Source organism: Phyllostomus discolor, chromosome 4 (assembly GCF_004126475.2).
Source record: "Phyllostomus discolor isolate MPI-MPIP mPhyDis1 chromosome 4, mPhyDis1.pri.v3, whole genome shotgun sequence".
Taxonomy (NCBI): domain Eukaryota; kingdom Metazoa; phylum Chordata; class Mammalia; order Chiroptera; family Phyllostomidae; genus Phyllostomus; species Phyllostomus discolor.
Genome location: NC_040906.2, coordinates 37,879,579 through 37,902,804, shown reverse-complemented (window position 1 = coordinate 37,902,804; position 23,226 = coordinate 37,879,579). Strand labels below are relative to the sequence as shown.

The window sequence follows — 23,226 nt, the reverse complement described above, 5'->3', positions numbered from 1 at the left end:
CTCCAGAGATCCTTTCTTGCAAGATGTTGAAGACTCTTTGCCCACCGTGCTGTCTCCCAGACCTGCAGACGGAGACTCTGAGACTTGGGTTCATTATCCCCCACTGATTTTTGTGACTGTGTGTGCCTTCTATTTCTCTTACATTGTTAGAGTGTGAGTGGGATATTAATGTATGTTGATGTTCTACTTTGAGTGAACCTGCATTTCAATAAAAGCTGAGTGAATAGCATAGTTATTGTGTGTGACTTGTCTATTCCTTGGTACCAGGCTGCTCAGCAGGCAGCTAGCCGAGCAGTTGCTCGGCTGACTTACAGGAAGGCCCATGTCATGAACATATGCTCATGACACAAACCCACCCAGTTAACTCAAGTTAATCTCCATCTCTTAAATCAGCTGACTAGCACTCAGAATGCCATCTATAAACTTAATTCTCCTTCTCCCTGTGAGGCGAGGCATCCACAGGTTATGGGGATTAGAGCATGGGCATCTTTGGAGGGCCATTATTGGCCAGCCACCTCCTGCCGTGGAATTCTAGCCACGTGGTCAGAGACATGCCACACTGCTGTACTCCCAGAGCCACAGACTGTGCCTGTCACATTGCACGCAGTAAATATATTTAAATAAGTTAATTTTAAATTTCTAATTTTAGGGAATAGTTTTTGACTATGTATGTTGAAGACTGTAGAATTAGAAAAATAAAAAATAAAAACAGCATGAATTTATCATTTATATTACATTTTTAAAAACCACATTTTTATTTCTTCTTTTCAATATAGTATCCTTTCATAAGGACTTGTCAAACCTTGGATGTTTCAAATAAGCTTTGTTTTCTGATATATGCTGATGGCCTTGCCCTTATGTATTAATTTTAAAAGTCTGGTTATACCACTTTGATGGACAGATTGCCCCAATGAGACATATGCATTAAATAAGTAGAATACTATCACACATCGAGGTATAGAACAGAGACTGGGAGAAGATTTGTAAAGATGCTAGCAATTATGGACAGTTGCTTTTTTCCCTACTTTTCAAAAATTTACAAACAAGACAGGGTAATAAAAAATAAAGTTTAAATAATTTTAAAATAATGTTATTTTTGTATGCCTCAAAATATATAGATGTCTCAACTACATTTTGTGCCAAATATGTGAATCTATTATTTAAGAATAAATCTCATTAAACTGACCATGTAAAATCATATTATCTTCTGAAGTGTCCAAAAAAGCTATTATAAAATCCAGTATTAATTCATACTATAGAACATAATAAGCATATGGTCTACTAAGTAACCCTAAAAATTTGCAGTAAAGTAATGGAAATGTAACTGAGGATTAGTTGCCATGGTAGCTGAAAAATAACATCTCGTCAACAAAATGTAAAATTTAGCCTGGGCAGTGGTTAGTATGGCTACGTAATAGCTCCAACTACCTTCTATATTTTCCACCCATCTCCCCAAGGAACAGCATTCGGTACTCAGACTATAATAACGCAAGTAGCTAAGCATTCTGTAAAGTTTAGTGAAAATGATCAATAGATAGACAGACCAGAGCACATCACATTCTAAATGAGACATATGAAGCTTTGTGAGATATATGAAAATCTGAGTATGAATAATGCTAATCCTATTAGGTTACATTAAAAGTGACAATTGTGCAAATTTGTTTCTTTTTAATTTATTTCATCCCAGTTAATTAAAGCATATACAAATAATAACACATCTGGAAATTTAATCCAAAGATAAGCAAAAAACAGAACTGTGGCACAGAAGAATTGTGGAACAGGGCATGTTGAAGAGATTTAAATAAAAAGGTCCAAAAAGAACAAGATTATGATCTCATCACTTATTTTGAACACTAATCACAAACACAGGATTCTGTTATCTTCTCATGCTACAAGAAGTGACATTTGCACCACTTTGCCAACCTGCCTGGACAGAGTAGACAACGTGGAATCTCAGCCCACACTATTGTCTGCTTCAAGGTGCACTTCACATATACCAGCAATAGGAAATGTGCAATGTGATGTGCTTGGAATTACAAAAATAAAATGTGCTTGGAATTACAAAAATAAAATTCCTTCAGTGGAATTAAGTGTTTTGTGGTATTCTTGTTTGAAAAAACAATTCTGCCAAGACTTCGGTCAAAATGTCCTGCTCCTCCTGGTATGCACTGGTTTAGAGAAACAACATTTGTCCCATCAATGAATTCACAGAAGTAATAAACAATTTTTATCTGATATTAGTTACACATATGTGACTATTTCCTGACCTAAATAGAAAAAAAAAACATTTTATTTGTGACAAGTAAATTTTTATAATATTCCCATTCTATATATTCCTTCCCCCTTTCTCTAAATATTCTTTCTCTATATATTCTTTCCCCCTGTCTCCAGACACACCTATGAGTTCAGTGAGGGCAGGGACAGTGGTATTTCTACAGCCTCACACAATTCCAGGAACACAGTACATGTCAGCAAGTATCTGCTGAATGTTCATTAGAAAGTCGAAGTTTTTAGGTAATCATACTGGTAATTAATGGGAGAGTCTCTGAGAATCAGCACACTAATATCTGAAGTTATGTGCAGTGATTGACTCCATAGTAATGACTTTATTGAGTAATTTATGAAAACTTTTGTTAATTTTATGGTAACAAGTATTCTTATCACATAGAGATTAAATACCATGGAGCCAAGGATGATTTCATAAAATTATCTTATTTAAATTACTGATCACAGGTCTCTATTTTTGTATAATACCTCACCAGCATTATCAATATTTCCTAGAACTAAAATTATTAGCATAGTGGGAAAACCAACAGATTGTACCGATCATTTCATTAATAATATCCAATAGGTCCTTAGGATTAGAAAACAATATGGAAGTAAAATTAGTTGAATAGAGTTTTAAATATAAGGCCTCAGTGGCCACTACACGAAATTAGCTCAGAAATCAATGTACAGTTATACACCACATAACCATGTTTCAGTCAACAACAGGCAAAAACGTCCTATGACCTGGGGATATCACAGCCCTTGTAAGAGCACAACACATTACTCACACGTCTGTGGTGATGCTGGTGTAAACAAGCCTACTGTGCAGCCAGTTGTACAGAAGTATAGAATGTACAATTCTGTGTGGTACATAATACTTGATAATGATAAACAACTATGTAACTGGTCTCTGTATTTACTGTACTATACTTTTTATCATTATTTTGGTGAGTACTGTCCCTACTTACAAAAATATTGATTTAAGACAGCATGCCATGTTACATTGTCAGCAGCCTCATACATCAAGTGTTTACTAGTCTCTTGATGGCATTGTTTTTGCTTGTGCTTGATTTAACCTGGTGTTGTTTTGTACAGTAACATGCTGGACAGGTTTGTAGCTCAGAAGCAATAGGCTATACCATATAGCCTAGGTGTGTAGTAATCAGGACACAGTCATCTAGGTTTGGGTGAGTAGAACTCTACAATGTTCACATAGTAGGAAGTCTGTAAAGTAATGTGCTTGGAATTACAAAAATAAAATGTGAACTTAATCTTCAGTAGAACTAGGTGTTTTGAAAAAACATTTTTGCCAAGAGTTTGTTCAAAATGCCCTGCTCCCCCTGATACGTGCTGGTTTGGAGAAACAACATTTGTCCCATCAGCAAAATCCCTGAAGTAATAAACAATTTTTACCTGATATTAGTTATACATACATGACTATTTACATGTAACAAAACATTTCTTAGAATACATCTCAGTCATCAAGCGAGCAGTGCATGACTGTCAGCATGTACAAGAGGCCTAACGTCTGGTAATTTTGCTTTGATTCTTAACTGTTTGGACACCCACCCTCTCAAAGATCAGAAAACTCCACACTGCCAGCCAGGTTCAGTACCTCTCCTCTGTCACCCTTCCCTTAGCTGCAATTACAGAGATGCAGCTGATCTCTTCCGAGGACCCTGCCGAGGTGTCTACACACTATTCTCCTGTCTGCTTCCTTCCTGAACCCTTCACTCATTTTCTGACCACCAGCAGATTTCCCCCTCTCCTGAACTTACTCCAGGCTTATTTTCGAAAGTTCGGTGGTTTTTGTTCATTGCTTGTATATCCTATTTCTTAGCTTAATTATTTCAAGTGTCTGCTTTGCAGCTAAACTGGAAACTTCCCAAGGTCAGGATCCAAGGATTTCATATATAAATTTATTAATAAATATATAGATTGAGTGCACCATACCACTTAGTTTGGTACACAGAGGTTAGACAAATATTTGTTATTGGCAAATTGATCATCAATGAGCAGCATTCAAAAAAATATAATAAAACATTTCTCGATGATTAAATTTTTAACTCATTTGTAACCTTCATGGAAACTCAAATGTTTTGATTTAAAACATTTAAAAAACTGTCAGTACAGCAAGATTAAAATATTTTCTCAGCAAATAAACATTTTCATTAGAAATTCTCCTACTTGAGATGTTCGGTTCATATGTCTGGTCTTTATAGCTTTTAATTAAGTTATAGGTGAGCTTAAGTTCATCTACACTTACACTGTTACTTATATATCCATCAATGCCCTTGACAAATACCTATAACTAGTTGTATCTTTCCTACTGATACTCTTTAAATATGAAGACCATTTTTTATATATTTCCAGCATCTAACATGGCACTTAGAATCCTGAGATAAAGGAGGCACTCAATAATATTTGGCCAATGACTGTCTCACTAATTTTATAGTCAGTGAAGTATATAAAGCCAAGACATAAAACCTAATAATGAGATGTGTCTCAGTGAATGCTAAACCAGCATTATTTTTCTTTCCAAAGCAGTCTTGGTTCTTGTCCTGTAACCTATCCTGTGATTGCATTTGTTTCATCTCTATGTAGATTCCCACTCAAAAGGTTTCCTATTTCATCTCAAGTAAAATTTTTAGTTGGGTAAGTTAAAAGTTGTCTGCTTATTTCTTCCTCACTGTCACTATTCATGATAATTCCCAAAATTCCAGGTCTGAAAAAAATATCTTAAAAAGCAAACCAAAGCAAAAAAAAAAAAAAAAAGAGAAAAAAAACTAAGCTTCTACCAGTTTGAATTGCACTTTCCTTAATTATTGTCTGTCAAAGGTTTGATCTCACTAAGTTCTCTAAAGATGTAGCACTGAACAAAAACAATTTCCATATAGTGCAGAGTGTCTTTCTTGGTGACTAAAATTATCCTCCTCCTTACTTTTCTCTCTCTATAAGATAGAATTGAAAGAGCTGTGGATTGGGAGCCAGGAAACTGAGGTTCTACCTCTCTGTCCAACATCCACTGCATCATCTCTCATCAGTTAGTTTCCTCATCTGTAAATTAAGGTTCTTAGGTTTTATGTATGCAGCAAATGAGTGACCTGTACAATCCTACTTAGATACAGTGTGGTATTATTACTGATAGAGGCAGAAAACTCCATAAAGTGTCAACTAAATCTAGACCACTGGCCAGCACAAAAACCCCTAGCCTTGCCTCTGAAAAAGTTAATCTCTTTTTATTTAGTGATTTGGTAGCACCTGGAGGAGGTAGGGCTGAAGGTGGGTAAATGAGGGAGCATTACATTCTGATGGAAGTATGAAGCTGGCTATCCAAAAGAACAGTGCATTCCCCAGTTGGAAAAAGAAATATTATGTATCACAATGCAAGATCATTTTGAACAACCATTTAATGTCTAACCAATATTTCCAATAAAAACAAGTGACTTATGGATAACTTAATCTTCACATCATGCTAATATCAATACAAGCAGAGCAATAGGTAAATCAGTTGATCTCAAAGGACATCCCAGTATATGTAATTTAATTAATTAAATAAAATTGATTAAAATTTTGCATTTAATTAAAATTGAAGCATTAAAATAATTGAATCAATAAAAATAGTTGATGTATTCAGGCATGAACTTTCACAGCCTCCCTCTGCCACCCCTTGTACCCTAAACATATCACTTCCACCTGAAGTGACAGCTGCATCTTTGCTTCCTTGTGTCGAGAGTCAAAGACAGTACATCTGGTCTCCCCTTTGTGGCTAACCCTTCCACCTTTCCACCCAACATCGTGCCCTTCTGTATCCTAGTCCATTTTACTGCCCTTGCTTTCTGTATCTTCAACATGTCCCTCTCCGTGGGACACTTGCTCTCAACCTACAAACATCCCGTCCTGTCATCTGGAAACAAATTGAATCAAAATCCTTCAATGCTACCTCTTATCCCAACTAAGGTCCTATTTCTCTTCTTCCCTTCACAATTCAGCTTTTTTAATGGCTAGGAAAAGGAAAAGAAATAGTCTATACCTGATATCTCTACTATCGTTAGAGACTGAATTTGCAAATAATCAGTCAATAAATTGTCCCAAAAATCAAGTTTCTAATAATAAATAAGATCATCCTACTTTCCCTTCTATGCTCCAAGACATTACAGTAGTTGCAGTTTTTCTGACAAACACTGTTAGTTACTACTTCTGAGTATTTCTTCACATATGTTTTCCCTATCCAGATGCCATCCTCTTGTTCCTCTCTTATCTTCTGCTGATTAGCACAAAACCATCATTTATGCTTTGGGCCTGTCTCCAAGAAACCAACCTTTGCTCTCACAAGTGAGTTGGATACTCCTACACCATTATTTTTCATCACACTTATTATATTGTGTTTTAGTTATTTGTTCACATGTTAATTCCCCTCATATGGATGCCCCTTAAATACAGGATAGTGTGTTAATCCCCTTTGTGTCCCTATAGCCTGACTAAAGTCACTAAAAATAGGATAGGTAAGTTACAAAATTAACTTTTGTTTCTACTTAGTAGCCAGTTAGTATGCTTTGAAGTATGTCTTTTTTTATGAGGCTTTGCACAAAAAGACACTAAGTACAGCCAATTTATGCATAAAAGCTGATTCCATTTTTTTAAGTGTGCTGTTATGTACAGAAAAACTTAGGAAAGATTGAGTAATATAATTAGGCAACAATCTGATAATTAACATAAAAGTGGCACTTCTAATCAAAAAGGTTTCAAAGAGGATGCACATCAAACTCAATTGGGATGTGAGGGATTTGGGTGTGAGAAGGAGGGGAAGGCACACAGACAAAGGAAACAATGGAGTGGATGCAGGGGAATGACTGTGCACAAGTGCTCCCTCCTCTGAGACGTCCCCTCAAGTCGTCCTAGCCCTCCACCTCTCAGGCAGCATACGGCAGATGTCATCCACGGCTCCCCTCAAGTCCCTACTGCCTCCACCATGGCACAGACCAGGTGGTACTGTCCTTGATATCATTTGTCCCTATTAGACAGCTATGCCCTTGGGGACAAAAACTAAATATTGTTTCTGTATCACCCAGTAAAGTGCCTGGTAAACAGTAGGCATTCAGTATTTCCTGAATTCATGAATAATGAACAAGTGAAAGTAACTGCCCCATAGGTTGTGGAATGAGGATATCCTCCCCTGCAGAGAAAAGCGAGCTGAAATTACCGCCACTTGTGATAAAAGTATTAGTTTTTTTAATAAAAAATCAAATTTTTCAGAATCATCTGAAGCAATTTCTAATGTTACTAACACACTTTTAAAATGGATTTGAGGGTAGAATGGAATTTATATCCCCCAAAGAAGTAAATTATTGTCAAGTGCTTTCAAATGGCCAAGTAAATCTCAGTCTCACTTACTAAAGAGTGCATTAATCTAGAACCTGGCAGTTTTCTCTTCTGGTGTGTCTAATGTGAACATGGGTGGGAGTATTTGTGAGTACTTTCTTTAAAATCTCATTAGGTTTTAAGGCTAATTGTTTTATGTACCTGGATTAGACACACACATTCCTTATAAAAACATAGGGCAAAAACACTGTTTTTACCCAGAATACCTAGGAGTGAAATTTTAGCAGGATTTAGAAGCATAAACATTTAGATGGCTCAGTCAGTTTAGAGAAGGAGTGAAACTGGGAAGAGAAACACAGAAATGGAGTCTTAATTTTCCAAAAATAAAAAAAATGAATAAGGAGTATGTTCCAAAAAGTTCTGTACTCAAGAAAAATCAAACCTTATAAATATTCAGATAAACAAATAAGACTGCAAAGAAAACTAAGAACTCAAGAACAAGTATAAAATAAGGAATCAAGAACAAGTATGAAAATCTATCTACTCTTCAGGTAAAAGCCCATAACCTCTCTTCTTCTTTTTCTTTTTTCTTTTTTTTAAAGCTGGGTAGAATAGCACTTTACTGGGTTCAGTAGGCTGTCAGAAAAAGTAAGTAGTGTCTCCACTGCAAAGACAAATCAACTATGAGGACAAGAGTCTATGGCACTGCTAAATCCTGACCACACATCCCACCAAAAAAGAGAGAGAACACTGAAACCATGGTTGAGATAGTGTCACATAACACATGATGCATTTATCTATTTTGTCTCTAATTGAAAAGTTCAAAATTAATCTAAAGTCTACAAAATTTTTCACCAGGTTATTGTGAATTCTTTTTTCACAGTTTTCTTTTACAACAGTATTTGAAAACTTTATTATAAAGCCATTGGCTGAAAAGCAGATCATTTTATCGATACAAAGCGATAAATTGGGAGTTGTGTTCCTTACATGAATCATAGGTAAATAACCTGTAGAAACGTGGATCAAAAGTTCAAATCTTGATTTAAAAATATAGAGATTATGCATGGTGCCTCAGTCTACCAAAACATGCACAGGATTCTTCACACAGTTGTATAGCACAAATCAGACCTGTGTGAAGAAAGTTTATGCAGACTCAGAGCAGGAAGTGGTCCTGGATTATATATCACAGGTTTCACAAAGGAGGAAACTGAAGCACAGAGATTTTAAGTCATTCCACAACATCACCAAGTTAGTTCGTGACAGAGCTGCAATTAGAATGCTGATTTCCTGAGTCCTGGTCCAGTTTTAATTTAGAAGCTTTTCTTTTAAATTATTTCAACAATTCATTCATGAAAGAAAGTAACAGTCTATTTAGCTGAGGCCTTCATCTCTTTAACTGCATGTTTCTCTCTGCACAAGTACACAGTCTTAAAATATACCAGAAAGTAGACAGGCCTGAGGGATGATGGAACCTTTGTCTAAACACTTGGCTCGGATTGCTGTGGATATTTGTCACCAGTTTAAATTTCTAGCTCAAAGTCACCTTCTGACCCAGGGAAAAGGATACCATGCTACAAACAGGCCCTTAGAGCTTAACTTTGATTTTGAGACAGGCTTCCTGGTGAGAGATGAATAGGGAAAAAGTAATAATAATAGTGGATTCAGCCTTCTGCCAGGAAGCTACAATACATTTTTGCTTGTAGAGAGACAACAGTTCAGTTATATTAGAAACATCACATTTTGTTTTTCCATCTGTTCTGTTTATCCTCAAGTCAAAGCCTCTATTCTAATTTTTTCCTATTTATTTTCCTAGTTGGAGGCTTTGGGAGGTGTCTAAATAGTTATATAACAGGGTATTTTACTTTCCTTATTCAAGGTTTAAAAAAAAACCAGCAACTTTACTTTCTTTCATTTTTGTGAACAGTTGTATATTCCTTAGGATTATCATTTACTTAAAGCATTTGTTTTGCATTCAGCTAACTATTCAGCTAACTTTACTATGTAAAGGCATGCTAAAATAATAACACTACCTTTATATAGGCCTTTGTAGCTAACACAGAATTTCCACAGATATGAATTATCTATTTTGAACCTGTGAGAGCATCAAATAAAAACTATTATCCTCTTTTATGAATAAAAAATTAAGGCTCCAACACATTACATTTATAAAAAAATTATAAGGAGTCAGGGCTTTATTTCAGTCGTCTGACTCAAGGTCAGTGCTCTCTGGCCCCTGTTGCCATGTTGAGTTAGTAGAAGTTGAGTGAGCTCACACAAGTCCTGGCTCTTCAGGGACCACCCGGGTGGAGGTGCATGCCATTCCTCACAAAAGCATTGCCCGAGGTTCAAATTAAGTCCATCATGACTCTAATAAAATATTAAGAAAGTAAACAAATGTTTTACATATTGAACACAATTTCACTTTTCTTAAACAACTCTACCTGAAAGAAATGTGCATACAATTTCCAAAATCATTATATCAGGAAAAAAGGGAAAAATATAATGAGTTATGTACTGCCAAGTTTGTGAAATGCATCCTAATACCAAAGTATAACTTCCAGGGTTTTAGCTATTTTGCTTCTGCCTGACTTGCTTTGTGAATAATCAGGAGATCAACACAGACCTGGTCCAAGGGAAAAACAAAAGATAAAAACTTGTTATTGCCATTTCAAACTCCCAGTTCTACCTCTCCCCCCACCCTTCTGTTTTGCCCCAGGTACCTAGGACTTACTGGTCCCCATACTTTCTCTTGTCAAGCCTAGTAAGTGGGAATGATCTGAGGAAAATTATCTCTGTTATAGAGAAAATAATCTGCAATGGCTCAATCAGGGAATCCATCCTAAAAGCACTAATAATATTCACATTCTTTAGTGCTTATAAAGTGCCAAGAATTTTTATTTAATTCTTCAACATGCAGATGAGAAAACTGAATCTCAAGATCAGTAACTTGCTCAAGGCCACAAGGTTACAGATGGCAGAGACACAAGATCCCAATGCGACACCCCAACGGCCCGTGCTCTAGTAACTGCCTGTTGAAAGTAAATGGAAAAGGAGAAGTGCTAAATGTGGAAACTGTCAACTGTTCAAGGTTCCAAGTGTAGAAAAACTGAAATAGTTGGGGACTGAAAAGAATTTCCCAGAATCAGAAAAATCTCACTGTGAGACAAAGTCCTGTTCCCACAGCCTATAGGCCTAATTATGCAATGAACTCAAAAGAATAGAGATATAGTATTGTGGTAGGGTTTATTTATGTACCTATTTATTTATTTACTTATTTTTAAATGGCTATGGTTTAGGAATATAGGTTTTTTAAAAATCAGAGGAATAGAAGGACAAAAATTAAGAGATACCACAAATTTCCCCAACCTCTTTGAAATTCTCTAAATAAATTTTAGAAATCATGAGACAGGTATGGTCATGGAGCCCCAGGTTAGCTTGGAGCCTTATATTTTAGTGTATTTCAGTGAGCAACTGTTCATTGGAATCCTTGCGAGCCCACAGAAAATCCGTCTTTCCATGCATGTGAACCTTCCATACGATGCACAATCACAGGGTTCTATTTCAAAGACTCAAAAGTCCTCTTCAGGAACACTGGGAAACTGGTAGGAAAATTTCCATTTTGATAACAGTTGGGCAACTTTCAGTTTCTATTAGAATGGATTTGAAGTGATTCTAATGTTTTGATTGTCCAATCTTCTGTGGACAAAGGCAGAATGCCCATAACAGCTGTGTTTCACCTGCCCATGTCAGTGGGACCTAATGGCCAGGGAATATTGAAGGAAAGATCATAGCAGGCAAATCACGATATAATGAGCTCACATTACAAGAGAGTAAAATTATTAAAGCTGTGAAATAGAATAATAACTACAGGGGGCATGTGTTTTATATTAGTTCCCTATGGAATAGGAAAGAAGAGGACACCAAACAGGTAAGTATTGATAGTAGGTCAGGGTAGAAGGAAAAGTCTGTAATTTAAAGAAGAATTTGAGAGCATGGCATCCAGATGGACCTACAGCGTAAGATCCTGATTCTCAGCAGAATCCCAAAGTTCTCTCCCTGAAAAAGTAAGGAGGTAGAAAGTATATTTCCCTAAAAGATAAAATAAAATAAAATAATTTATCTAAATTTTTTGTCCTAGTCCTGGCTAGTGTAGCTCAATGAATTGAGTGCCAGCCTGAGAACCAAAGTGTTGCAGGTTCAATTCCCAGTCAGGGCACAAGTCTGGGTTTCAGGCCAGGTTCCCAGTACAGGGTACGTGAGAGGCAACCGCACACTGATGTTTTTCTCCCTCGCTAACTCCCTCCGTTCCCCTCTCCCTAAAAATAAATAAATAAATTATTTAATTATTTTCCTCCCTAGAACCGGACCTGCTCATCTTCGGGCTTTAGCAACACCGCATCCACGGGACAGATGTGGAAGGGATACAAGGTAACGCAGATGAGAATGCCTCTGGCAAGTTTACGAAACATATTTATAGGCTGAATATACCAAAATATGATAAAAATACTAATTTAATTATAATTTGAAAATACTAATTTAGTTTTACTACGTCATCCTTCATGTACCCAAACAAACATCACCAATGAAATGTTGGATGTATTCACTGATTTATTCCTATGGAACTAATTTTGTTTAAATTTTTCCTCATTCTCTATATAAAGTAATTACTCCACTTTTTTTTAATTAAACAAACCAATTCTAAGTATACTGAAATCTTCCCCTGCTAATGAGAACTCCATTGGTTCAGGAATTTTTTAGTTATTTTTCAGCAAAATTCAAATCAGTTTTACTCTGCTTAAGGGAGAAAAATAAAAGCGCAAACACATGCCTAATCTAACCAGTAGAGATGAAGATTAAGGGGTAATAGAGAAAAGCTGGAGAAAGAAGTTAGATTTTTTTATGAACACTCAGAAAGACATAACACTTACAGCACTTTAAGGCTTGAACACGAGCTCCCTAACAGAATGTTCAGTTGGTTGTTCCTTCTTCACTGGTCCCAAGTCTTTTTTTTTTTTTTTCAGTACAAACTCATGTAAAAGAAAACTCTTGTACCATAATCACTCATTTGCCTTGGAATGGCCAGTGCCCTTCTGCCCTCTCAAAAGAAAGTTTAAGCCTTCTGCATAAAACCTCAGAGGTTTTGTGTTTGTAGCCAAAGACCAGAAAACTAGAGATATTTTTTTGTAGTTTGTCTTCCAATTGCAACCCATTAAACTCACTATTCACCAGTTCATCCTACCAGAAATTCTAGCTAAAATTTTAGCAGTAACACAAGAAATACGATGTTCCAAATTAAACTGTAACTTAATCATTTGTTCAATATAAAGCTCTGGAAGAAATTAATAAGCAAAGGCTTAAAAATACGTTCAAACTAACATAAGTGAATCTGATAGGTTCTTCTACTTCAGGAGCCAATAATACTCATGTAACTTATTTAAGATCAATAAAATATTAATCTCCATAACTAAATTGTATTTGTTATTGGAACCATCCATATTTTGAAATTTTCAAAATGAAAATATTTAAAGCTGACAGCCACAGAACAACCATACTGAATAATAAAGATTTAATTAAAGGAATTCATTGCTACAAATTATCTGTTAAAATTTTATGTGCATACCTACTTCTAAGTCAAACCCACCAAATTGTGAAATTTTGAGAAACTGAGAAAAAAGAAAAATTCAGTAAAGTAGTAAAGTCTGAGTATGAATAATGTGCCTACATCCTTCATCAGTTTCTGCTCTCTGGAGTCAGTTTCACAAATCTCTCTTGGGAGTGGAGAGAGTACAGAAACCAGCAGCCTTTGGAAAATGAAGAGACTTGCTGCAAAGTCTGGGAAAAGACAGTCACCCTTATTACTGTATCCAAATAATCCTGAGAGCTGCCTTGTGAAACCCTGTACAGTGAAGCAATTCCTCTGATTCCAAATGCAACCCAGAGCAATGCAGTGTGAAAATAAGTTTCCAATTTTTATCAGAGACATTTACAACTATCATATTTTCAGAGAAAACTCTGAGACAGACAGAACTGGTAGACAGGCATGAGGTAGCACTGGGGCAAGGAATGGATCATGCTTGGCTTGCTTACACACTGGGAACAATCACAGAGAACAAAGTGTGTGGGGGGGACGCATATGAAACAGGAGAGGGGGAGTGATGTTTCCAATCACATGGCTATTAGAAAGTCTCCAATGGAAAAAGATTTTTATTTCTTCTGTCTTTTGTTTGTTTGTTTTCAGGAATAAACCTACACAAGGAGACAATACAAAAAAACTCTTCTATTCAAATAATAAACTTTTTAAATAGGCTTAAAAATATAGCTCATTTTGTATTCAATAAAAATATTGATGTATTGTCAAAATGACTATAATCAAATAGATAAAATCTGCATTTTAAGTTTTACACTAGACTTTAATCTCTTTGAGAGCCAAGTTGTTTATTTTTTTGACATCTAACACTTTTGTTCTCATAATCACCTAATAAACACTTATTTTAATTGTTATATTACTTAATAATAATGGAGTATTAATCTCAACTATAGATTGATGAGCACCTACTATTGATCAGTAGCCATACTACTACATAGGTAATTTACAAACATGATAGTCTTCATATAATTATTTGAAGTAAATATTATTATTCCAATTTTATAAATGAAAAAACTAAGACATAGAGAAATCAAGAAAATTGCCCAAGAATATGCAAACATAATTTGAAAAACCTAAATTTGAAATCAGTTCACTCATACTTGAATGAATAAATGGTGAAAAGTTAATATTTAGATTTTTAGGAATAATATTCATTTGGCATATATGCATAGAATAATTATTATGTACCAAATACAAAAATAATAAATTCATGACATGAAAAAGCAGGAAGGAGTTAAAAATGGAAATGTGTGTGTGTGTGTGTGTGTGTGTGTGTGTGTGTGTGTAGTGAGAGGTGGGAACTATAAGCAATTCCTTACTTTGAAGAAGAGAATGACAGCTGATATGGCTAAAATTCTAGAAATGGACCAGATCATGGAAGGTCTTGTATACTATACTTAGGAGCTTCAACATTATTTTTTCTTCAAGTTATGGGAGTCGATGAAGATTCTAAGAAAGGTAATGGCATGATTAGATTTTGGTTCTATATCACAGTGGCCAAAAGGGGGTGTGTAAACCTGCAGGTGGGAAATGGTCACATGGGAGGCAAAAAGACAGGTGTAGATGCTATTGCAGTAATATGGTAATAATGATGAGGGCCAGAACCTAGGAATTTATAGTAGAGAGGGGGAGGAGGTATATTTGAAAATATTTAGCAGGTAAAATGGCAGAATTTTGTGATGAGAATTTTTGAACGACCAGGTAGAATGATATTGCCATTTGCTGATATAAGGACTACATAAGAAAGATGATCCTATCTTGGAAGGAAGATAATGAGTTGAGTTTTGGATACACTGAACTTAAAGTGGTTTTGGCACATTCATTGGGAAGTTGGGTATTCTGAAGTTCATGTGGAAGGTCAGGGTTGGAGAAAAAAATTTGAGAATTATCACCATTTATCTGTTAGGCAAAACCCTGGCAGTAAGATTTCTAGATGATCTAGGAAGAGAACATACAGAGAGGACCAGTGACCTAAATCCTATAAGAAAAAGTTCTAAGGGATTCAGGAGGATAAGGAGCCACAAAGCTGAGAGAAAGGTCAGGTAGGGAGAGGGAGAAACTTCAAAGAGTAGCTTCTTTCAGGAAAGCTGGACTGGTCAGTGATATCAAATCAAGAAGAAAGGCCTAATAAGAGGTGAAAGGGGATTAGTGGAACACCACACATTTCAGTCCTTATTGTATTAGACCAATTTAGACAGAATGGAGGGGAACAAAAATCAGAGTTCGGGAGGATGAGTAAGGGCAGGAAGGCAGAGAGAAAACTACACTACTCCTTTAAAAACAAAAAGCAGCAGGCTAAAGATAAAGAGAGGGTGGGAGTTAGGCCCTGAGAGAGAGCTGAGCTTGTTTATGGGCTGAGGAGGAAGAGTCCACAGAAAGGAAATGATTGAAGTTATGGAAAAGAAAGTATGATTGATGGGGTAAGTTCTCTAAGGAGAATGAACAAAATACAGAAGAACAAATCCACAAGGTTTTTCAAAACAAATTCAAAGATTTGCTGGAAGTGAAAAATAGACCACAAAGGTTTGTGATAACTGAAATCAGATTGTAATACCACTTTCTGTATCTCAGTTAAGTGCTCTAAAATTACCTTCAGGTAAAACTCCCAAATGACCCTCCTAAGAGTCTCATCAAATTAACAGGATTGTGTATAATTGGCCTAATTTTATATGCAGACCCAAAGTCGCAATAAGGTTACAGGATTCTGCAGGTTGGAAAACTGCTAAATACCAGGGGATAACCAGAACCCGTGTGTTCTTCCGCTGATGGCTGGACTAAGGCTCACTTCACTCATTAAAGTTTAGAGACTACAACAAGCCTATGATGCTTATGTTGCAAGCAATATTTCCACCAATATAGTCTGTTGTAATCTTAAAATGAATTTATAACCCTGGCTGGTGTTGCTCAGTGGATTGAATGCTGGCCTGTGAACCAAAGAGTTGACAGTTCAATTCTCAGTCAGAGCACATGCCTGAGTTGCTGGCCAGGTCCCCAGTAGGGGGCACTCAAGAGGCAACCACACATTGATGTTTCTCTCCCTCTCTTTAAAAAAAAAACTGAATTTATAATTCTGATTAAACAAATATCCAAAAAAGAAAAGAAAGAAAAGAAAAACTGTGACTATCTTTTCTCCTTCCTACAACTAAATTTTAAAAGAAGCATATAAACATTTTTGAATTTGAACATTAGATCAGAAAACTGTAGGGGCACATTTCCACTAATATATTGATATCAAATATTAATGTTATTAACATCACTGTCTTTTCTGTAGAAGACAACATGTGATTAAAGAAAATCTTGTGCTATTATAATTTCCCTAATACATTATTCCTTAGAAAATATATTCAGAAAAAGATGGAACCATCTTGATTTCTTTCAAAGGGTTCATTTTTTAAACAGATTAATAAAATAAAATAAAAACACTAAAACCACTAATATGGTCACAACTTTAAGCCAAAATTTTCCGTAAGATTAACTACTCCCCATGCGAATGCCAGGAATAGATATTCTTTTAAATACTGACTGTAATAGCTCAACAGTCTTACATGAAATTTACATGGAAAGAAAATTAAAGGAAAACTGAATTGTCAATATCTTCCTAACAATTCCATTGTCTTATGTAATCTTGTGCAACTTACTCAAATTTATGCACTAGATTTAATTAATAATAAACAATTTACTCTTTCCCCCCACAATTACTATATCTCTCATTTGTAAATCAAAACTTTCTAAGGTTGTGATCTAAAGGCAAAAATGAGTAGGTCAAAAAGTGACTGATTCATTTTTAAATACTTTATGAATGTTATATTAGGCCAAGTGATGATGCATGAATTATCCTTCAAGTAGGAGCAAACTGTTGGATTAAAAAAAATCATTCTGTGGCCATGGATTAACATGACTCCAATCTTCCAAGTCCCAGATCCTCAAAACAAAGCTTTCTCTTTCTGTTTTTACCTCACATCCTGCGTTACATGCACTTCTAGAATAATCAACATAGTGAATGTCGGGCCTGTAGTGATAGTGCTAACAATGTGAAGAGCAGGAAGAAAAAGCAAGAGTGAAAATGAAAACTATATATTTTCCTGGAGTAAGTTTGAAGAACTTGGTGTCCTTGAATAACTTGAAGCATAGAATGATTCACCCACCCTGCAAAGAGGAGGGTTTGGGCCTTGAGTTATTTTTCCAAAAAAGGATGGTGAATTTGCGATGGTTTACAGGCAAACTTTAATTAGGTACCCTTATAAGTGAAAGGGATAATTAGAATAGCAATTTAATACCAAAGTCACAGTGTGTGGCCTTGGAACAAGAAGCCAACTGGTCCACATCAAGATCAAAAGCATGTTAGGCAGAGATTTAATACAGTGGTTCACCAACATAAATCAGTATCACCTAGAAAGCTTTTCAATTCCCATCCAAATCTATTGAATCAGTGTATTTGGAAGGGAGGGAGTCTACACTCTATATTATTAACAAGCTCTTTAGGTGGGCCTTCATGAAGCCTGCTCAATACTTATTTGTGGATTGTTTACCAACTAACCTAATTATCAAAATGCACATTGTATTTGTCAACAAACATAAAGCATTCACTTTATCTATCATCTACCAATCCATCTCTCTCTCATTGAGTTACTCTTCAAAACAAACACTCACTTTAGTTTGCATTAAAGTTTTAAGTACTTCTAAATTTATCTGAATAGAATGAGGAAACAAAGAATTGCTACCTAATATTTAAGTGCCATTCAGTGTTCTTGACTTTTTAATCTAATCAAAAGTGAGCAATGGCCAGGGTAGATCTGGTCACTCAATTATATTCTGTCCATTGAAACTAGAAGATCTATCTATTCCACTGAAAGGAGCTAACACTGATGTTCAGTGAGGTCAGGACTGTAACTGACTCCTAATAGCTATTCTCCCTTCTATATCCTTTATAACATACATGACTCTAGTAAAGCACATTGCCAGTGTCACTCAACTAAAAGACTACATTTCCTAGTTGTCCTTGTAGCTTTGTGCGACTATATGACTAAATTCTGGCCAATTATAAGTAAGTTGAATTGGTATGAAGCTTTAATAATCTCCATTAAAAATGAGAGAATTGCAGCTTTTGTCTTGCATTCTCTATGCAAATGCCTGGAAAGTAAATGTAAAGGCTGGAGCTCCAGCAGCCATCTAGGACCATAACATCAGGATTTTACTCTAGGAATATGAGAGTATAGAGCTTTAAGAGACTGAACCCCTGATGACTTTATAGAGCCAATATACCAGCTTTTTACTACCTAAGATCTTCTTTTATATATTTTTTTAAAAATACCTTTTTCATTGTTTAAACTACTCTATGCTGCTATATGCAGCTGAATCTACATTAATAGCCACTATAAAAATTTTGTATGTACTATATGATCCAAAGTATCTGTTTCAATAGTAATGAGTTTAATACCATTTATGAGTGAATATATGAACTATGTATTCATATTCTCTCCTTCCTTTAAAAGTGATCCCATCCAATTATGGTTGATTGTCAAGCATCTGCTCCTTTATATTTGTATTTTAACTATGAAATAAATAGCAGTTATACTCGTACATAATAAAATGCACACAACCATGATAGAGACAGGATTGTGAGTCTTTCATGTCTTAGTAATCAGAAGTCAGCTTGAGCCAAGGATATCAGTGTAGGGTTGCAACAAGAGGGTTGCAAATTTATTGTCCATGATCCAGACTTGGCACTCAGATATGTATTTGGCTTATGCAATGCTTTCTAAAAATGTTAGTTTCAAATGCCTTAAAGTGGGCACACATCCTCAGTTCTCTACAGGTCCATCCTCTGCTGTTGATGTACAAACACGTGCTTGCTCTACTTGTTTGTTACCTGTCTGGCTTCTGGAAAGCATTGGTGTTTATTGTCTCTGGAAATAAAATCTTCCCTTCTCTCCACTGCTCCTCTGTTGTTGATATTAATGATTGATAACAAAGATTATTTTCTAAGATTAAGTATATCCACTTTTGAGAACAAGAATATACTCATATATAGCTCATTAGGTGTTAGACCTTTATTTAGGAATATAAAAGTTACTATATATATACTAGTATTTTTTTTCCTACAGAAACACAAATGGGGAACCTTTCAAAACACCACCCACCACAAACACAAATACACAGAAACTCATGAAAAGCTCATTTTGTCATCTTAATTCTGGTTTCTGTTACTTAATACTTTCTACTAAACTTAACCCAAGTCCCAATTTTTCCTTTCAGTTATTACAAATTTAAAAAATTGATTCAGTTCCTAAAATTTAGTGAGAAATAGTAAAGATTATGGCCTCAAAACCCTAAAACTTTATTTACTTCTTTTACTCTCATTACCCATAAGTATTTCTATCAAGCATGCTCATGTTTTATATTTTAGTAAATAACCACAGTCAATTAAAGGAAAAATATACCTTAAGTTTTAAAAAGAAAAAAGGTTTGTAAATATGTACTTACATGTGACAACAGGCCTCTACATTTCCAAGGGGACATATTCGTACATAAAGTCAATATCACATTATGACTTAGTTACAGTTAAAACAGGAAAAATATACTTGTTTGCACGTATGCCTTAGATAATTTAATTTAAAGAATCTACCTAAGTTTGTTCCTCCTCAAACCTAAAATCACACGGAGTTTCAGAATTCTGACACTGTTATGAAGCTTATGACAGGCCTGAACAGGGAAAATAAATGATTGACAAGTACCCATGCACAATAACTTGAACCAAAATATGGATGATAAGTACAAGTTTTATAACTCTGGATTCTGGCATTTATTTCTACATGACCTTTAATTAAGGCCATTACTACTTTCTTTTGCATTGACATCACATGTGTCCTCTTAGGTTGAGTAATAAAACAGAGGAATTTATTTTTGCAATATGCATGCAAGCAATTACTCTTTTTCTGTAACATCTGATATGTGGAATTCCAGTATCTGTGCTGTTTGGTTATATTGATGGGAGAGGAATTGATGTGGAGTTGGGGACATTTTCTTACCAAGGATCACATTCCCAACACTTATGTAAATTAGTATTGAGAAAACTAAACTCTGCTCATTTTTCAGAAACACCTACAGAATAATTACTCTTTAGGAAAATCTTTTAACATGTGACCTATTCCATATATCTTTTTAAACAGTCCTTTAGTTTATTCACCATGTTCGAGTATTTCCATACTTTATAAAAGTTTTTATTGAAAATATATTAACAAGGAAAGTTATATTAAGTTTTAACTTAAGGTTGTTGGTTGCTCAGTGGGGCGAGGAGTCAACTGTTCCTTTTATAATCAGAATTTCTATTTCTATTGTAATATTCTGTATTTTCTTATCACCTTTCTGTCTTCTACTTACTGTTCAATTATCTTCCTTACTCTTCCCAAATAATACGTTGTTCACACCATTACAAAGAAACTCAATAGTTTTTAACTTTTATGAATTGCCTGATTTTTAAAACATAAAAAGTAACAGAAATTCCAAGATTTTAGAAAGTGCACCCTCTATGGGACTCCACACAGATTGTTGGGTATTCACCCAGACTTTTATTTTTACTCTTTAAACTGTTTTTTTTAGAACTTCTGTTCCCTAGATTAATTTATAAACATCATTAAAGCAAAAATACACAGAAGCAGGTATTTATATATACATACACATGTATATATTGTATATGCATGTATATATATGTAATTATATATGAAAGACAGTAACAGAAAAGTTTAATAAATGTGTTAAATTTTAAAAGCTCAAGCTTGATGTTAAATAGTTATGAAAATTGATATGCCCTGTTATAAAAGAGTACATGTCTGTTTTTGAAATTTCAGCCCTGGAGAGTAAGGATTTAATAATCAGTAGAACCAATTAAATATTTTCTTGATTCTATATCAGCAATGCACTTTTGCTTAACCATACCATAAAACCCAACCCTAATACATGCAAATTGCAATGGAAAAAAATTGTTAACCAGGCAAGATTTGTCTTAAATAAAAAGAAAAAGAAAACATATCTAAAGAATAATGTTCATACAAATACTCAATAATAAATAAATTATAGAAGGCATGCTGATTTCCTGCCTTCTGCGATCCAACAGGGAACCAGCACTGTCCTGATAATAAGTCAGTAGGGTGGGAAAAATACCACTGTTTAAGAAATCTGGCTTCTATCAGCCTCTGTCATGGAGAAGAAAGGAGGACTGTCTCTACGTAAGCAAAAGCGAGTTTAAGATCACACATGAAAATGGGAAAGAAGTGAAAGCCTGTAAAGAGAAAAGAACAAGTAGCCAAAGACAAAGAAAAATTGGTTATCAGAGTGGCTGCAGAGATTTTTCTGAACAAAGAATTTTATGAAGCAGCTGAAGTTCCTTACAGAAAAGACTCCACCCTACCCAGCCTCTGCTGCCACTTTTCCTTGCTCTGAAAACTCCAGCCCACAGAACAGAGCTTCCTACTAACTGAAAGTGCCTTTAGTGCTCCGTTTTAAGCATATCTTCTTTTCTTTTAAACTTTCCACTCTCCATATTCAAGCAAAAGGACTTATCCTCAGGTTTTCCCCAGAAATATTCAGTAATGTACTCTTCCCATCGGCAGACGTAGAAGCTACAGTCTTACAAACATCCCCATGTCTCTAAGCCCGTTTCCAGGTGCTGTCAGCCCCCTTCTCAACTTCAAACCAGAACCTCCTCTTCACACTCTTCCTGAGGGCTAACATTCCACTTTATTTCCCAAACCTTGCAATAAACAGCACAAGCAAAGCAAACGCAAACTCACCATCATCGTCTTCTTCCTGGGCTTTTATTGAGACAAATTGCACTAATAAAACAGTAAGAATGAGGAGAGGTCTTGCTTCCACCCAGTTTGCCATCATGTCTAAATATTAGACATGTGGGTCCTCCTGGGAGTGAAAAGTAGATTCTAAGATTATTGTAGCACCATGAAGCCAACTGCGGGCTCTTCTTTCAGCACCAACCCCAGGGCAGCCTCTGCAAACCCCCTTTTTCAGCACCAGCTCCAGCACAGACTGCGAAAAGTTTTTTCAAGCGATGCAGCTTTAAATAGGAAGAATGCTGCCTCCACTTCTTTTCCTGCCCCTTTTCAGCTTGTTCAGGCTCATAACCATCCAGTGGTCTGCCAAGCAACGGTTCTGATTGATGGTAAACACCAATCAGAACACTCGCCTCTGTGCCTTAAACTTTTCCTATTAATTTATGTTTTTAAAACATCAAATGGGGGCTTAATCACAGAAACAAATGTTTATTTCTCCTTTTTTTAAAGAAAGCCTGTTAGAAGGAAAGAGCCTTTATTCTCCCCTCCCTAACCCTTCCCCCAGACACACACCCCTTAACTTTTTCCCTATAGTAAGAGAGACATTAGGGAGGAAATACAGCCTAGTTTTTGGCATTTAGAAAATTCAGGACCTGTCCCCTTAAACTTTCCAAGGATCAAATTTTAACCCTTTGTTCTGATTAAAGACAAAGTATGTGTGTCCCCTTGCCAGATTCTGTTTCTTTTCCCAGCATCTGGAAAGGGAGTAATAAAACAGTACCCAGATAAAGCCCAGGTGAAGAGACTGCTTTAGACAAATTTGTAATGCACCATACTTTGAATTAAGATCCTCTCCCTTATCTCTCCATCCTCTGGTTTAGGGAGACACATCTGCAGACCCCAGAAGATGTTGTTACATAGAAAAAGTCCACTATACTAATGTAAAGAACTGGGAAGTACACTGCCCTTGGATGCAAAGAGCCTCACTTCAAACATCAGCTCCGCCACTCACCAATTTTGTAAGCACAAAGTCCTTTATCTCTGTGCAATCCAATTTTCTCATCTGACTAAAGGACTTTGCCCTGACCAGTGTACAGGGTTTAGTGACACTAAAATGAGTAATATATTATTAACTAAGTTCCAAATTGCTACATAAAAGTAGATGGTGGTATTATTATCCTAAACCAGCTTTTCAGCGAATTCAGT

At 35.6% G+C, this 23,226-nt stretch overlaps 1 protein-coding gene across 1 annotated transcript in view; it reads right to left on the bottom strand.

Moving 5' to 3' along the window:
• COL5A2 (collagen type V alpha 2 chain) overlaps window positions 1-22,324 on the bottom strand; it is a 141,550-nt gene extending 119,226 nt beyond the window's left edge. Inside the window, exon 1 of the mRNA XM_028508718.2 lies at window positions 22,027-22,324. Coding sequence (XP_028364519.1) covers window positions 22,027-22,123 — 97 coding nt within the window. The 5' untranslated portion in view covers window positions 22,124-22,324. The remainder of the gene's footprint in view (window positions 1-22,026) is intronic.
• Between the last annotated feature and the right edge of the window lie 902 nt (window positions 22,325-23,226).